At 42.2% G+C, this 16,302-nt stretch overlaps 2 protein-coding genes across 2 annotated transcripts in view; both read right to left on the reverse strand.

Annotated features, from left to right (window-relative positions):
* The window catches only part of fam151a (family with sequence similarity 151 member A), a 6,913-nt gene extending 4,183 nt beyond the window's left edge, over positions 1-2,730 (reverse strand). Inside the window, exons 1-4 of the mRNA XM_079818552.1 lie at positions 2,148-2,730; positions 1,805-1,960; positions 1,415-1,564; positions 1,175-1,334 (exon numbers count right to left, since the gene is read on the reverse strand). Coding sequence (XP_079674678.1) covers positions 1,175-1,334; positions 1,415-1,564; positions 1,805-1,960; positions 2,148-2,331 — 650 coding nt within the window. The 5' untranslated portion in view covers positions 2,332-2,730. The remainder of the gene's footprint in view (positions 1-1,174; positions 1,335-1,414; positions 1,565-1,804; positions 1,961-2,147) is intronic.
* On the reverse strand, positions 2,532-15,998 carry lrrc53 (leucine rich repeat containing 53). The gene is made up of 5 exons (XM_079818551.1): positions 15,563-15,998; positions 15,337-15,456; positions 13,269-14,087; positions 5,478-5,885; positions 2,532-4,274 (listed from the first exon to the last, which is right to left on the reverse strand). Exons 1-5 carry the CDS (start codon positions 15,567-15,569, stop codon positions 2,917-2,919), a joined length of 2,712 nt encoding a protein of 903 aa, XP_079674677.1. The 5' UTR covers positions 15,570-15,998; the 3' UTR covers positions 2,532-2,916.
* Positions 15,999-16,302: the final 304 nt, after the last annotated feature.

Below are 16,302 nucleotides of genomic sequence, written 5' to 3' on the forward strand. Positions count from 1 at the left end.
GGCCACGTAAAATCACAGAGCGGGGTCAGCGCATGCTGAGGCGCACAGTGCGCAAAAAAGTCGCTGACTTTCTGCAGTCAATAGCTACAGACCTCCAAACTTCGTGTGGCCTTCAGATTAGCTCAAGAACAGTGTGAAGAGAGCTTCATAAAATGGGTTTTCATGGCCAAGCAGCTGCATCCAAGCCTTACATCAAGTGCAATGCAAAGCGTCGGCTGCAGTGGTGCAAAGCACGCTGGAGTGACTAATCACGCTTCTCTGTCTGGCAATCTGATGAACGAGTCTGGGTTTGGCAGTTGCCAGGAGAAAGGCACTTGCCTGACTGCATTGTGCCAAGTGTAAAGTTTGGTGGAGGGGGGGGTTATGGTGTGGGGGTTGTTTTTCAGGGATTGGGCTTGGCCCCTTAGTTCCAGTGAAAGGAACTCTTAATGCTTCAGCACACCAAGACATTTTGGACAATTTCATGCTCCCAACTTTGTGGGAACAGTTTGGGGATGGACCCTTCCTGTTCCAACATGACTGCGCACCAGTGCACAAAGCAACCTCCATAAAGACATGGATGATCGAGTTTGCTGTGGAGGAACTTGACTGGCTTGCACAGAGTCCTGACTTCAACCCGATAGAACACCTTCGGGATGAAACTGCGAGCCAGACCTTCTCGTCCAACATCAGTGCCTGACCTCACAAATGCGCTTCTAGAAGAATGGTCAATTTTTTCCCATAAACACACTCCTAAAAATTGTGGAAAGCCTTCCCAGAAGAGTTGAAGCTATTATAGCTGCAAAGGGTGGGCCAACTCCATATTAAACCATACGGATTAAAGAATGGGATGTCATTAAAGTTCTTGTGCATGTAAAGGCAGGCGTCCCAAAACTTTTGGCAATATAGTGTATTTTCTGTATTTGGCCCAAGTGTTCAAGTGGCCATGAAGACCGCAAGTGTGCATAGAACTTTCTCTGATTTCCCTAATGGGATGTGCTTACAACATAGTGTTGTAAAAATGCAAGTTTTATAGAGCTTTATGTAAACATTTTTATCATTACTGTACCAATAAAATGTGCAAACACATTTTTGGTTGTGAACAACAAATTGAGAGCTACTGGCCTAAATCACAAAGTAAACTGAACCGTATCCAAGTGTTAAAAATAAAATGAGGTATTTACTACATTCTTACTCAGAAGCATTGACCACTGGCCAGAAATCAGGGACATTAGGACCAGGAAGAATATCTGCATTTATCCACACTGGCCGGTTGATCCCCGTTTGGTTTTTCTCTCTCAGCAGATCCAATGAGGGCTCCACAGCATTGATACTCTTAAAGTCCAGCTTTATCCCTAATGAAGGATGACCACAAAGCAATGCTCACAATGTATTCTGTATATAAAAGCAGATACTAATGTTCCAGGTTGTTCACCTTTCTTTGATTTGAGTACAGCATCCAGCCACTCCTCCAGAGTGTTGTCACTGTATATGTCCGGTGGATGGGCCATGATGGGAATACTGGTTTCATTGGCTGTATTATGACCTTGTACATTTATATCAGCCTCCAGGATCATGACATTACCTGTAATGTGTACAGAAAAATAACATTAACAATGTTTTTAAGGTATTTCCTTACACCATATCACCTGTAGAGTGCATTATCACTATCAGAGCTTGCAAGATTATTTATATACTGTATCATATGTAACACCTACATTTCACAGGAAGATTTTTTTTATTATTCTTATGCAACTGCTAATTGAATGGACATAAGTGCAACCTTGAACAAAGGTTTTAAGATAAAACAACAGATAATTCTTACTGTTCAAGGCCTTGTTCATCTCAGACTTATTGTTGGCTGAGTGATACCATGTTGCATAAAGACCATCTTTCTCCCGAATCTCTCCAGTTTGGACAAGAAAGTCAAGCATGTCTCCATCAGATGGGAAAGGCTCCATATCCATGTCGACTGAAGCTTCTGAGATCATGCACAAGCAGTATCCACAAATTGAGCAACATAGATACATCAGTATTGTTTTTATTTTCGCAATTCACTCTCAAATTCATAATTACATAATTATGTACCTGATAATGGTTTTGCATATAGACAAATTCTAAACTCTATATCTATCAATATTTACAAAAGTACAAAAGAGGCTCCATACCTGATCTCGAGATCACAAATACTGAAGTTAAAGTAATGATGATAAGAAGTGCAATCAGGCCGATGCCAATACATAAGAAGATGAACTGCTCTCTTGTAAAGATCCCCAGAATGGTTTTTGGTTCTATTCTTTCTCCTTCTTCATCTTCCTCATTGTTGCAGTTCTTTTCTTCTTTGTCATCCATCGTTTTGCAGTATCTCTAAATGTTCACTCAACGTGCATTAGCTGCAGAATGACTCTCACAGAGTGTCATGTTTTGTTTTCTAAGGTCCAAACTGCCTTTTATCTGCAGACCATAAAATGTTGTGATAGGCCGCACTTTGTATTCTTGTCATCTTGTTTGCAAGAAAATGACTGTGGAATGTTTTTTTTTTTACTTTCTTTGGTTAAATAAAGCGATCATTAACTCTATGCATATGTTAAACAACAAACTCATACTTATGTGTAACATAGATTTTCTGTGGCCTTGCAGACAAAAAACTTGATCGTATGATATAACGTTACATATTTTTTTGCCCCCGAAGTTGTAAATGAAAAATAATTTCAAGTTTAAAGCCTTTGTTATTATTTGTGAAATGTACTAACAATTTGTGAGTGAAAATACTTTCAAAGTAAATCCCACAACCATTTTTCTTCAGTGTATAATAATAATAATTTCAATAAAATAAGACTATACATTAAAAAAGTCCAAATGTTTATCAGTAATTTATAGCTAAAGTGAACTCAGCAGTGCATGCTATCTGTGCTACATAATCGGAAAATAATAACACTATCTGATTTTCTTATCTAGAGCCGTTTGTGGCCTGTTGGAGGTTTTTTCAGGTAGAATGAGTCTTAACTTCCTCGTTGGAGAACCCTCGGCTGAAGATACATATTCTTGGATGACAGGTGCAGCAGAGCTCATCGGGTCTGAACTATTGGACTGATCCACCACTTCCTGTGAAGCAGCGGATTCACTCACAGGAAGTAATATATTTGGATCGGATAGCTGCTGAATGTCAGTGGCATCCAGAATGCCAGGGTGTGATGGAGTTGTAAGACTGTTGTGCTCATCTGGAAGAGTTAAACTGAGCGTGGATGCCATTTGAGCTTCAGATCTACTGCTGACGACAGTTTCCCCTTCAACTGGAGTATAGCTTTGTTGCTCTTGTCCTCCTTCTTTAGTGACTTCATCTGTATCCTTAGACACGGACGTTGAACCTTTGTGTCCTTTTTTAGCGCGTTTCGTTTTGGAGTTGTCTTCCTCTTCCTCATTTCCTGAGCCTTCAATGTTATCTTTTGATTGTTTGCTAGATTTGTCTTTTTTCTGGAGATCTTTGTCCTTTTTGCTTCTCAGTTTTTCCTTCTTAGCCTTTTTGGACATCTTGTCTTCATTATTTTCTTCATCTGTGGACTTTGGATGAACTCTGTTTTTTCGAAGGGGGTTTAAATTTAATTTAACTTTCAGCGTCCTCTTTGCTTGTCCTCTGGTTTTGTGGGTTTTTAACTGTCCTTTTGTGCTGCTCTTAGTCTTACCCAGCTTTCGGGGGCTTTTCTGTGCAGATGTTTTAGAGCTCTTCATCCTACTCTCTTTTTTGTGTCTGTCAGCCTCAGCCATTGTGGTGAGGACACGTTCCTCAGGCCGAGCTAGATCAAAAGTGACGCTCCTTTGAGAAGCTAACTTAAACCCCAACTCACTAGCTCGACTCTCACCACTTCTCCCAGCGTTTGACTTGTCATAACCCAAGATGTCTCTGTATAGCATAGTGTCATACATTTGTGCTCCAGTGTTCAGTGAGGGATTTGTAAATGGAAAGTTCTGCTTGTTACTCCCAGCTTGTCTGTATTCATAAGTCTGGTGACAGTGCAGACAGCTGATGGTTTGGTAAATCGGCTGAGCGCCAACGTCCTCAGCCTGGTGTTTTAACAGTGAGTGATTTCCTTGAGTTACTTCATTGTGGATTTGGTCTGGGGGTCTGAAATTGCCTCTCTGGAGGGCTGAGAAATGATTACTGAGGGCCAGCTGGCGTATTCTGACAGCTGAAATGTCGTTTGAACCCCCACGACGTTGGGAAGAAGTATCCTGTCTGCCAGGATGGCTGTTTGGAACTCCTGACCTGCTCTCATTGTGTCCCCGTCCACTTGTGTCTGTGAATAAAACAGAGAAATATTTTAAGACAGACATTTGAGAATGTGTGTAGTGATAGAAAAACTAAATAAACTAGATGCCACCACTGAATGGTTGCCAAGGTTTTTCTATGCAGTTACTAGGGGGTTGGGTCACACTTTATATTAGGTGGCCTTAAAGGGATAGTTGACCCAAAAAGAAGATATTTTGAAGAATGTTTGTAACAGAGCAGATAGAGCAACCATTGACCACCATAGTATTTTTCCCCCTACTATGGTAGTCAATGGTTGCCCTATCTGCTTGGTTACAAACATTCTTCAAAATATCTTCTTTTGTGTTCAGCAGAACAAAGAAACTAATACAGGTTTGGAACAACTTGAGGGTGAGTAAATGATGACAGAATTTTCATTTTTGGGACAACTATCCCTTTAACTGCACTTACATCAAAATATGTATGTACACAATAAGTTCATTGTATCAAATTATTAATTTAAATGTTATTAAATAGCAGTTAAAGACACCAAATATAAATTGGGACTGGGGGTTGTTTAATGACCTCGAGATTTATATAAATAATTTATGTATACAATATAGATTTATACAGTATATGTAATATATAAGTTAAAGTTACAACTTTCAAAATGTAAATAAAGCTATTTAATTGACATAAAATAAAATGTAATTATTAGATGAAAAACTTAAAATAAAAAAAACATAGAATTGTCGAAACAAAGTACATTTAAGCTGAAGTACTAAAATTACTAAAACTGAAATAAAAATAAGATTATAAAAAGCTAAAACTGAAATAAAGTAGAAATATTAAAGAAATGACAAAATGACAACACGATTTAAACGCATATAAAATAAAGCCTTATTAATACAAATATAATATAATATTAATACTAATATAAATACATATAATGGTATATAAATAATACTAACATATTGTTAAATACTGGAAATTATGAGAGAAATCATTAATAATTATTCTATTGACACCCATTGTTTTATGATTTCTTTGGTTTATACATCTAAGAAAATTATTAATGGTAGGTTTGTCATATTTTCAATTCACGGTGGGTCTTTAAACATGAAAATAGCTGCATTTATATTTTAGGAAATATAGCAAAAAGGTGGTTATTTTTGCAGGTCTGGTTGAAAACCTCTGACTTAGCAGACACCATTAAAACAGTTCAAAAGAAATGGTGTGCTTGCTAGTTTACCTTTGCTCCTTTGTTGCAACACATAATGTTGCTCATTCCCTTTATGTTGGCGATTAGCCAGCTGTTCACCCACATGATTGGCTCCATGCAGGACAATCTCTCTTTTGTGCTTTTCTACCGCAAGGGCTGTGGAGCTGCACTTGTGGCAGGTGAAATGATTCTCCAGTGCATCTGATCCCAGATAAGGAGAGCCTTCTCTCTCCCAGGGCTGATGGGATTTGTAGTTGCTGTTGTAGAGCGCGTGGCTCATAGATAGAGTGTCCTTGCCTTCGCAGAAATTCCACTGGGTTGATTCAGGGCTGGACGTTTGCCTTTCTCCAGCTCTACCCTCCTCCTGAACAAGTTTAAATTTCTTACTGAGTTTGTGGTATGCAATGGCGATCAATCCCAAGGTGATCCCAACACCGCCTACAATTCAAAACAGAACCGATGAAGTGACTCCATGAATTAAATAAGACAAAATCTTTTATAAATCTAGTTTTAAACACATTCTAGTTTTCTTTTACATTCATGTTAATTTCATCATTAATTTGTCATGAAATATCAACTATCAAATGCATATTTTCTTACAAATTGAATATGTCTAAGTAGAAACATTTTATAATTTTTTTTAAATATTTAAATAAAAAATATATATTTTCATTAAAAAAGTAATAATTAATGAAAAAATATCACAAATTATGGTAACACTTTACAATAAGGTATCGTTTGTTAACATTAGTTTACAAATTAATTAATAAATTAATTAGTTTAATGCATTAATTAACATGAATGAGCAATATATTCCTGCAGCATTTATTAACCTTTGTTAATGGTAGTTGATAAAATTGTCAAAAATATGTAAATGTCAGTTCACAGTACATTAAGTAATGTTGTTAACAGATACAATTTAAAAAATGTATTAGTAAATGTTGAGATTAGATTAATAAATGCTGTAGAAGTATTGTTAATGTATTAGTTTATGTATGTAGTTCACTAATGTTATCTTAACTGATTAAACCTTGTAGTAAATTGTTATCTAAATTATTATTTATAATAATAACTAAATCATTATATAATTTCTGAGCAGTTGCACTACAACCTGAACTAAACTAATAATGTATTAAAATTATCTAATATTTGAACAAACTTATTAACCATGACACACAGTCATGAGGGTCTGCAAGGGTCCTCTCTATGATATCATTTCCTGTTTCTGCATTTTGGTCACATGCACTGATCTATAACAGATCAATGGTCTCACCACATGGCTTTGTGGTATATATATATACCACATGGCTTTGTGATATATATATATATATATATATATATATATATATATATACTCTTTTCTTAAGAAACAATAATAAATGGCTATGCCAAAATGTTTTCTTTCCATTCTTTTTATCTTGCTTTATTTGCTTTATTTTGAATACATTAACCTCTTAAACTCTGCAGACCCTGTACAGGGTCCGGAATGACATCATCAAGTATATACTTTAAATTTTAAATGTCTCTGACCTCACTTTGGCATTTGTTTAATACAAAGTAACTTATTTACACTAAATTACTCTGGGACCATTTCTGCCTGGATTTGGCCTACCCAAATTGAAAAGTTTCCTATACCCACATAAAGTGGTCTAAATACAAAATGTTAGTGTCATTTTACAGGAAACCCTTTGAAGTTACATAAAACACTGCTAAAAGTGATAAACATTTAAGTATATGTTGTCTGAGCTGTAATAACCCCTCCCAAAAAGAGGCGCTTTTTGATTTTTTGGTTATAAATTAATTTTTGAAAGTGTATAACTCAGGCCCTGTGTGCTCTAGCACCGGACAGTTTTGTCTGTTTCCACTAGATTCCAGAAAATACTGGGAAAAATATTTTTGTCTGGATCATGTATGCAAGATTTATTCAATTGGATCTGATTGGAGGAATATTACCTTTTTTATGTGCCCCCCCATACCCATATACAGTGATATAAATGCAATGTCCCTGTGTCAATTAACAGAAAACCCTGAAATTACATAAAAATGCAATATTCCTCCCTTCAGACCCATTTGAATAAATCTTGCATACAACATGATACAGACAAAATTATTTTTCCCAGTATTTTCTGGAAAACTGTCTGCAGGGTGCTAGAGCACACAGGGCCCGAGTTACACACTTTCAAAATTGAATTTATAACCTAAAAATCAAAAAGCGTCTATTTTTTTTGGGGGGGGGGGGCAGTTATTACAGCTCAGACAATATATTGTCACAGACACGTCAGGTTCCACCCTCCACCAATCACAGCGCACTCCTTCCCCAGAGTACTGATCACCATCACCTGCACCTCATCACCACACTCATCACCAGCACTACAAGACTCACAACCACACAGCACTCCACGTCCGGTCTCGTTCGCATATACTTCAGGCTATGCTTACCTCAAGGACTCTACTACTGATACTTACCTGTCTCCAGCGTGTCTCCTTCCTTCCGTGTTCCTTGTCTGCTGTGTGGGTGTGTTCCTGTCCGTCCCTCAGTACTCCAGCGATCTACAGTCTCCAACGATCTCCAGTCTCCAGCGACCTCCAGGCTCCAGCGTCCTTCCATCTACAAAACAAAAGACAGTAACTCTCTCTCTCTCGTATCACCTTCTAATCTACCAACAACCGGTTTACTCACCTGCTCCACAACACCTGCTCTACTGTGGTCTAATAAACTACCCTTACCTGTTAACATCTGTGTCTGCCTCCTGTGTACTTGTAACAGAAGACCGGACCATACCGAAGACCCAGTATGAGCCAACCGGATCCATTCCAGGAATTGGTAGATGCGCTTCGGTGTACATTTCCTCCACAACCCACTCCAGTTACTGTTCATTCACCTGCACCAGCGAACACTAACCCATCTGTCAACAACCCTCCTTCACTACCTCCGTATGCTAGTCCCATGGCCAAACCGGCGCCCTACTCAGGATCGGCGGAGAATTGCAGCGGCTTCCTGCTGCAATGCACACTGGTCCTGGAGATGCAGCCGCACTTGTACCCGAGCGACACTTCCAAGATCGCCTTCATTATCTCTCAGCTCAGCGGCAAAGCATTGATGTGGGCCGATTCCATCTGGTCACAACAGGGTGCGGTAACGCAATCATTCGCAGCGTTTATTTCCCACTTCCGGGAAGTGTTTGGAAAACCGATCACAGATTCTTCAGCTGGTGAGAAACTTTATAATTTAAAACAGGGATCCATGTCTATTTACGATTATGCTTTGCAATTCAGAACGCTTGCAACAGTCAGCGGATGGAATGAACAGGCGCTGATAACAACATTTCGGCAAGGATTGGAACCTCGGGTACGGCTGCATCTCGCTGCATGCGAGGACTCCATCGGCCTTGAGAAGTTCATCCAGCATTCCATTCGCTGCGCCACTCGCATGCAGGCGTGCATCCAAGAGCACCAGGACCAGTATCCCTTCAACGTGCCCTTCCGCCGATCCGAACCCGTCAGCACCCCAGAACCAGCCCACGAACCCATGGAGTTAGAGAACTCCCGACTAACCCCTGAAGAACGCCGCCGTCGGCTGACCCAACGTCTCTGCCTGTATTGTGGTGAGACTGGGCATGTCATAGCTGCATGCCCCACACGACCTCCGCGACCCATGGTGAGTGCCATTATTCCTGCTGATCATAAAATGAAACCACTCACCACTGTCGTCACCCTTACTGCCGCTAATGTCTCCCTTTCAGTGGTCGCGCTCCTCGACTCGGGGTCAGACGGCAACTTCCTCTCCGGTGCCATCTGCCGCCAGTTACGCCTCAAGACCACTCAGTCTCCGACCACCTACAGGATCAGCTCAATAACCGGAAGACCCCTCAGTCGCAAGCACGTCCGTACCGTGGCTGGACCAGTCACTCTCCAAGTAGGGCTTTTAAACCGGGAAGAGGCTCACATGCTGGTTCTGGAGGATTCGACTGCTGACGTGGTTCTGGGGCGCCCCTGGTTGGAGCAGCACAACCCTACCATCTCCTGGAAGACGGGCGAAATCCTGAAGTGGGGCGACACTTGCTTCTCTCAATGTCTAACTGAACTTCCTCTTCCATCCTCGTCTCTGCCTGATCTGACTCTCTGTGCCACATCCATCGAAAGTCCAGTTGAACAACGCTCTGTCGATGTCCCCAAGTGTTACGCCCCCTTCAGCGATGTCTTCTGCCCGCAACGGGCTTCCAAGCTGCCTCCACACCGGCCATGGGACTGTGCCATCGACCTGCTTCCGGGTGAACCAGTACCAAGGGGTAAGATATACCCACTATCCATCCCGGAGGAGAAGGCCATGGAGGAATACATCCAGGAAGCCCTCGCCCAAGGTTACATCAGGCCGTCTACTTCCCCTGCTGCATCCAGCTTCTTCTTTGTGGCAAAAAAGGACGGAGGCTTGCGGCCATGCATCGATTATCGTTCCCTCAACAAAATCACTGTTAAGTTCCGGTATCCCCTTCCTCTCGTCCCAGCAGCCCTCGAACATCTCCGTGGTGCCACTGTGTTCACCAAGTTGGACCTCCGCAGCGCTTACAATCTCATCCGGATACGTGAGGGGGACGAGTGGAAGACTGCCTTTATTACCCCTACTGGACACTATGAATACCTCGTCATGCCGTATGGATTGGTAAACGCCCCCTCCGTATTCCAGGATTTCATCCATGAGGTGCTCCGGGAGTTTCTCCATCGATTCGTCCTAGTCTACATCGACGACATCCTCATCTACTCCCGGAGCCAGGCCGAACATCGCCAACACGTTGCGGAGGTCCTCAACCGTCTACGTCAGTTCCATCTGTTCCTCAAGGCCGAAAAGTGTTCTTTCCACCAAGCATCCGTTTCCTTCCTGGGATACCACATAGATCACAGTGGCATCCGGATGGACGAGAGGAAGGTGGAGTCCATCACAACCTGGCCAGAACCCACTACCATAAAAGAACTCCAACGCTTCCTAGGTTTCTCCAATTTCTACAGACGATTCATCAAAGGTTACAGCTCTATCACTCATCCACTCACCAGTATGTTACGCAATAAGCCCAAGTCTCTGTCCTGGACCCCGGCAGCCACCAACGCCTTCAGCCAACTCAAGAAAGCCTTCACCACCACTCCCCTACTAGTCCATCCAGACCCGGAAAGGCCCTTCGTCGTGGAGGTGGATGCTTCCACAACCGGAGTGGGAGCGGTGTTATCGCAGCAGCAGGGGACGCCCAGTAGACTCCATCCATGCACCTTCTCCCGCAAGCTCTGCCCGGCGGAAGTCAACTACTCCATCGGTGACAGGGAACTCCTTGCAGTCAAGCTTGCCTTGGAAGAGTGGAGGCATTGGTTGGAGTGAGCCAAACATGCGTTCCTGGTGCTAACAGATCACAAAAACCTTGAGTATCTTCGATCAGCCAAGAGACTAAACCCCAGACAAGCCCGTTGGGCTATGTTTTTCTCCCGTTTCAATTACACCATCTCCTATCGTCCCGGTACCAAGAATCTTAAAGCTGATGCTCTCTCCCGTCTGCATGCTCCTGACGAACAGACCGAAGAACCAGAACCCATTATTCCAAGCTCCCTCATCGTAAGTCCTATTACCTGGTCCGAAGAAACCATCCCCTCCTCCAATGCCTCCATGAACCCTCCGCCGGGCTGTCCACCTGGTTTGCTGTACCTCACTCGGACACGACGCACTCCCACCATTCACTCGGCTCACACGTCACTTGGTACTGGTCACCCGGGGGTCAATGAAACCCTCTCGTTGCTAAAAGAACGCTTCTGGTGGCCAGGGATGGCTAAGGATGTCAGAAGGTACGTGCAGGGCTGTAGGGAGTGTGCCATTTCCAATTCTCCGCGTCATCTTCCAGCTGGTAAACTCCTTCCTCTGCCCGTTCCAGAACGCCCATGGTCACACCTAGGAGTAGATTTCATCACTGATCTGCCGGTCTCAGACGGTAATACCACCATTCTAGTAGTGGTAGATCGTTTCTCTAAATCTTGTCGTCTGATCCCACTCCCAGGTCTGCCTACTGCCATGGAAACAGCTGAGACACTCTTCAACCAAGTTTTTAGATACTTCGGAGTACCAGAGGACATTGTATCAGACAGAGGTCCCCAGTTCATATCCAGAGTATGGAGATCGTTCTTCTCACTCCTAGGTGTGGCCGTTAGCCTGACGTCGGGGTATCATCCACAGTCAAACGGGCAGACGGAAAGGAAGGTACAGGAAATTGTCCGCTTCCTACATACCTTCTGTCATGACCACCAGGACTCTTGGAACCAGTTCCTGGGTTGGGCCAAGTACGCCCAAAACTCTCTGAGACAGTCGACCACAGGACTCACCCCGTTCCAGTGCGTACTCGGCTTTCAACCTCCACTGTTCCCCTGGGATGGGGAACCCTCCGACGTTCCTGCAGTGGACTACTGGTTCCGAGAGAGCGAGAGGGTCTGGGACTCAGCCCACCATCAGTTGCAACGGGCCCTGCGCAGACGCAGGATGGTAGCTGATCTCCGACGGTCTGACAGCCTGGTCAGCTGGTTTGGCTATCAACCAGAGACATCAGAATGCGTCTGCCTTGCAAAAAGCTGAGTCCCAGGTTCATTGGCCCATTCCCCATCACCAAGCAGGTCAATCCAGTCACCTATCAACTCCGTCTGCCACAAGGGTATCGTATCCATCCCACTTTCCATGTCTCACTGCTGAAAGCTCACCACCCCTCTGTTTCTCCCACAGGACCTGACGTAGTTCCCGCCGAACCCCCCCTTCCACTCATCCTGGAGGACGGTACGGCCTACAAGGTCAATGAGATCTTGAACTCCCGACGTCGTGGTGGTCAGCTGGAATATCTAGTGGATTGGGAAGGATATGGTCCCGAGGAACGCTCCTGGGTCCCAAGGAATGACATTTTAGATCCCAGTTTACTCCAGACCTTTCACGACAGTCATCCTGAGAAGCCAGCTCCGCGGGGTAGAGGACGTCCACCACGGCGTCGGGGTTCTCGGCCCTCTGGAGCGGGCCGTGGAGGGGGGGGTACTGTCACAGACACGTCAGGTTCCACCCTCCACCAATCACAGCGCACTCTTTCCCCAGAGTACTGATCACCATCACCTGCACCTCAGAGTACTGATCACCATCACCTGCACCTCATCACCACACTCATCACCAGCACTACAAGACTCACAACCACACAGCACTCCACGTCCGGTCTCGTTCGCATATACTTCAGGCTATGCTTACCTCAAGGACTCTACAACTGATACTTACCTGTCTCCAGCGTGTCTCCTTCCTTCCGTGTTCCTTGTCTGCTGTGTGGGTGTGTTCCTGTCCGTCCCTCAGTACTCCAGCGATCTACAGTCTCCAATGATCTCCAGTCTCCAGCGACCTCCAGGCTCCAGTGTCCTTCCATCTACAAAACAAAAGACAGTAACTCTCTCTCTCTCGTATCACCTTCTAATCTACCAACAACCGGTTTACTCACCTGCTCCACAACACCTGCTCGACTGTGGTCTAATAAACTACCCTTACCTGTTAACATCTGTGTCTGCCTCCTGTGTACTTGTAACATATATACCCTACATGTTTATCACTTTTAGCAGTGGTTTATGTAACTTCAAAGGGTTTCCTTTAAAATGACACCAAAATTGTTTATTTAGATGTGGGTATGGGAAGCTTTTCAATTTGGGTAGGCCAAATCCAGGTGGAAATCCCAAAAATGGTCCCAGAGCATAAGTGACCTGCATCAAATTAATAGTTGGCCCTATAATGAAAATAGAATGTTTTGGTATCAAGCTTTTGCATTAGATACTCACCAAAAAATGAAAACACAATGGCAATAGCAACATTTCTAATGTATTGCTGAGAAGTGTTATTACTTTTAGCCACAACCTCCACTGTGATATTCCTGTTTGGCGGGACACAGTTAGCTTCAGTCAGTTCCAGCACAGTATGCACAGCTGGGTTATCTGCATTCACACACACCATCCTCTGCCCATTGTACAGCACTTTATCAGGAGCCTGAATGTAGTTGTTGAGGAACGAGGCCAGCTCTCTCAACTCACATGTACAGCTCCAGCGGTTCAAATCAAGATTCAGGACTGAGAGCCAAGACAGGTACGAAAAGGCATCCGGAGCGTTGCGCAGATGATTTCGGGACAGATCGAGGCTGTGGAGATGAGGCAGCTCTCGGAAGCTATCGCTGCCTATGTACACGATGAGGTTGTCTGACAAGTCCAACGTTTCCAGGTTCCTCAGATCTGCATGGGCAAAGGTGGCGGAGTTCAAGACGGTAAAGAGGTTTCCCTCTAGCTGAAGGGTTTTTAAAGCTCTAGAGTTTTGAAACCAGGAGCCATCAATGTCTTTCAGATCGTTGTTACCAAGCTGGAGAGTCTCCAATCTGTGAAGCCAGGAGAACGTGGAGTTGTCCAGGGTTTGACTGGAGATGCGGTTGTGGTCCAGCGACAGTGTCGTAAGGAAAGTGAGGTTCTGAAACGCATTCTGCTTGATGCTGGAGATGGCATTGTTGCTGAGTGCCAGAACACTCATGTTGGATAAATCAGAGAGGACCATGTTGTCCACAGAATCAATGAGTCCATCAGTGAGCATCAAAGCTTTAGTAGAGCCTGGTGCATCTGAACATGATGAAAAAAACAAAACAAAAAACTGTATATTAATATAATATGAGCCTGACATTTGTAGTCAGAAAAATATTTTTTTGAAATGGAACAGTTTATTGAACCTTTAGACAACATATTTTTTTAAACAAAATAAAAAGTTTTTGTTGAGTATCATATTTGATAGATGTTTACATTCTAATATGCCTCATAGAGTATGATATAGGAGAATATGGAGCTCATATTTGAGGAGAAAAAAAAACACCAAAGGCCCAAACTGAGCAAAAATATGAAATTTGATGAAGGTGCTGATATTTATATGGACAAAAAGTATAATGAAATTCTGATAGCTTGTAATGTAAATCAATGAGATCTTGCAGTAGCAGACTACTTATGCAGAAAAATGTATATAAATATCAGTTGTCACTCAATTTCTCCGAATAATATGTCATATTAAGATGATAGGTAATTTACAGTATATGCTTAGTGCTTATGCTTAGAGATTTAAATGCTTGGCTTTATGATTAATACTCTGTAATTGATGGGGACAAAACATAATGCAGTGCAACATAATGATGATTGAGAGATATACAAAGAAACGTTCCTCAAAAACCTGATGCATCATATTTGATACTCATTGATTTTTCTAGAAATTATATAATCAAGTAAATCGAAGATGCTTCAGTCCATAGGTGTTCATTTTGAAATATTACTAACAATATACATTTACTTTATAAAAGTCAGCAAATATTTCTCAGCAAAAAGACACGTGAACCATAACCTGAAGGTTTTAGTAATTATTCTAAAAGGCCTTTTACATTCTACAAAAGTACGTCAGAAGGCATGTAGTAGATTGTGTACAACAGTTTAGAGGCCTAAGGATTTTGCATATAAAAAATTATACAGTATGCTTTATAGGGTTAAAAATGTAATTCCATCTGCCTTCGGTGTACTTAAATGTATAATTAACCCAAAAATTTGAATTCTGTCATCATTTACTCAAACTCATGAGTAATTCAAGAGAAATTTTAAAGAACTGTTTTTGTCCATACAATCGGCTCCAAAACACTATTGGACCCCATTGACTTTCACTGTATGGATAAAAACACTGGGGCTTTCTTTTAAATAGCTTCTTTTATGTAACACATAAGAAAGAAAGCCAGGTTTGGAATGACATGAGGGAGAGAAAATGATGACAAGAACATTCATCTTTGGGTGAACTATCCCTTTAAAGTACTCAAGTACTGTCGCATAATAATGTACTTACCAATGATTCTTGAGAGTTTATGACAGATGATGACATCTTCAGTACACACCAAACAGGAATAGGGGCAGAGTGACGACAGCTGAACTTGAGTGATTGTCAGCATCAGTAGAAGGCAGATACCTGGGAGGAACCATCAGTATAATGTTAACATGACAGATTTTTCCTGACCTTATTTTAATGGAGAATATAATGAAGAATCAGACTGCTTGAAACACTATGCACATACTTCTCATGATTTGCCATTGAAGTCAGATTGAAGCCAGTGTTGGACTTCCAAAATGCCTTATGTGGTCCATGGCCTTCGATCAGCTTGGTTCAGGCCACAACGTTTATCCTCAAAAACAAAGCAAAAAGCAATAGCCCATCAACAAAAGCACAACAGAGTCAGATCTACATTCAGTCAACCTTCCCAACTCACTAGTACTCAGGCATAACTAGTTGTCCTGTGTTTTTCTTCTGTTTTGGATGCTGTACTGCTCTGACCTCAGTTGCCTGGAGACGCTGACTGGCAGACAGATGAGGAAGGTGTAGTTATAAAACATGCATGATCTTCCACCTGTTTGCTCCTGTGGAGGTGATTCTGCTCTATATATATAGTGTGTGAGGACACTAGGAACACCTGCCACATATTCTTTGTAACTGTAAAATAAAATGTCTCCTGATTCCTGAAGGTTTGTCTTGCTTCACATCATACTTTGAAAAAATACAGCCCTATCGAACTGTTGTTAAGTGGCAATATTGAGTACAAAACAATGTAATTCATAAATAAAGACAAATGTTTTATATGTGGATATATTTAACATATTTGTCTGGGTAGAAACCTTTAATTTAATGTATTGGCTTTATTGGTATTTTTTATTCTAAAACTAAAAAAAAAAAATTTTCACTGTAAAAAAGCAATAAATAATGAGAAAAATATCAAATTATGATAACACTTTACAACAAGGTCTCATTTGTTAACATTAA

Source organism: Gobio gobio (assembly GCF_949357685.1).
Source record: "Gobio gobio genome assembly, chromosome: 6".
Classification (NCBI taxonomy): domain Eukaryota; kingdom Metazoa; phylum Chordata; class Actinopteri; order Cypriniformes; family Gobionidae; genus Gobio; species Gobio gobio.

Bases quoted from the DNA above. Each gene is read 5' to 3' on its own strand.
- lrrc53 (XM_079818551.1), bottom strand. The intron at 5,886-13,268 runs GTGAGTATCTAA...TTTGAATTGTAG, and splicing joins CATTGTGTTTTCATTTTTTG to GCGGTGTTGGGATCACCTTG. The intron at 4,275-5,477 runs GTAAACTAGCAA...TTTTATTCACAG, and splicing joins GTTGCAACAAAGGAGCAAAG to ACACAAGTGGACGGGGACAC.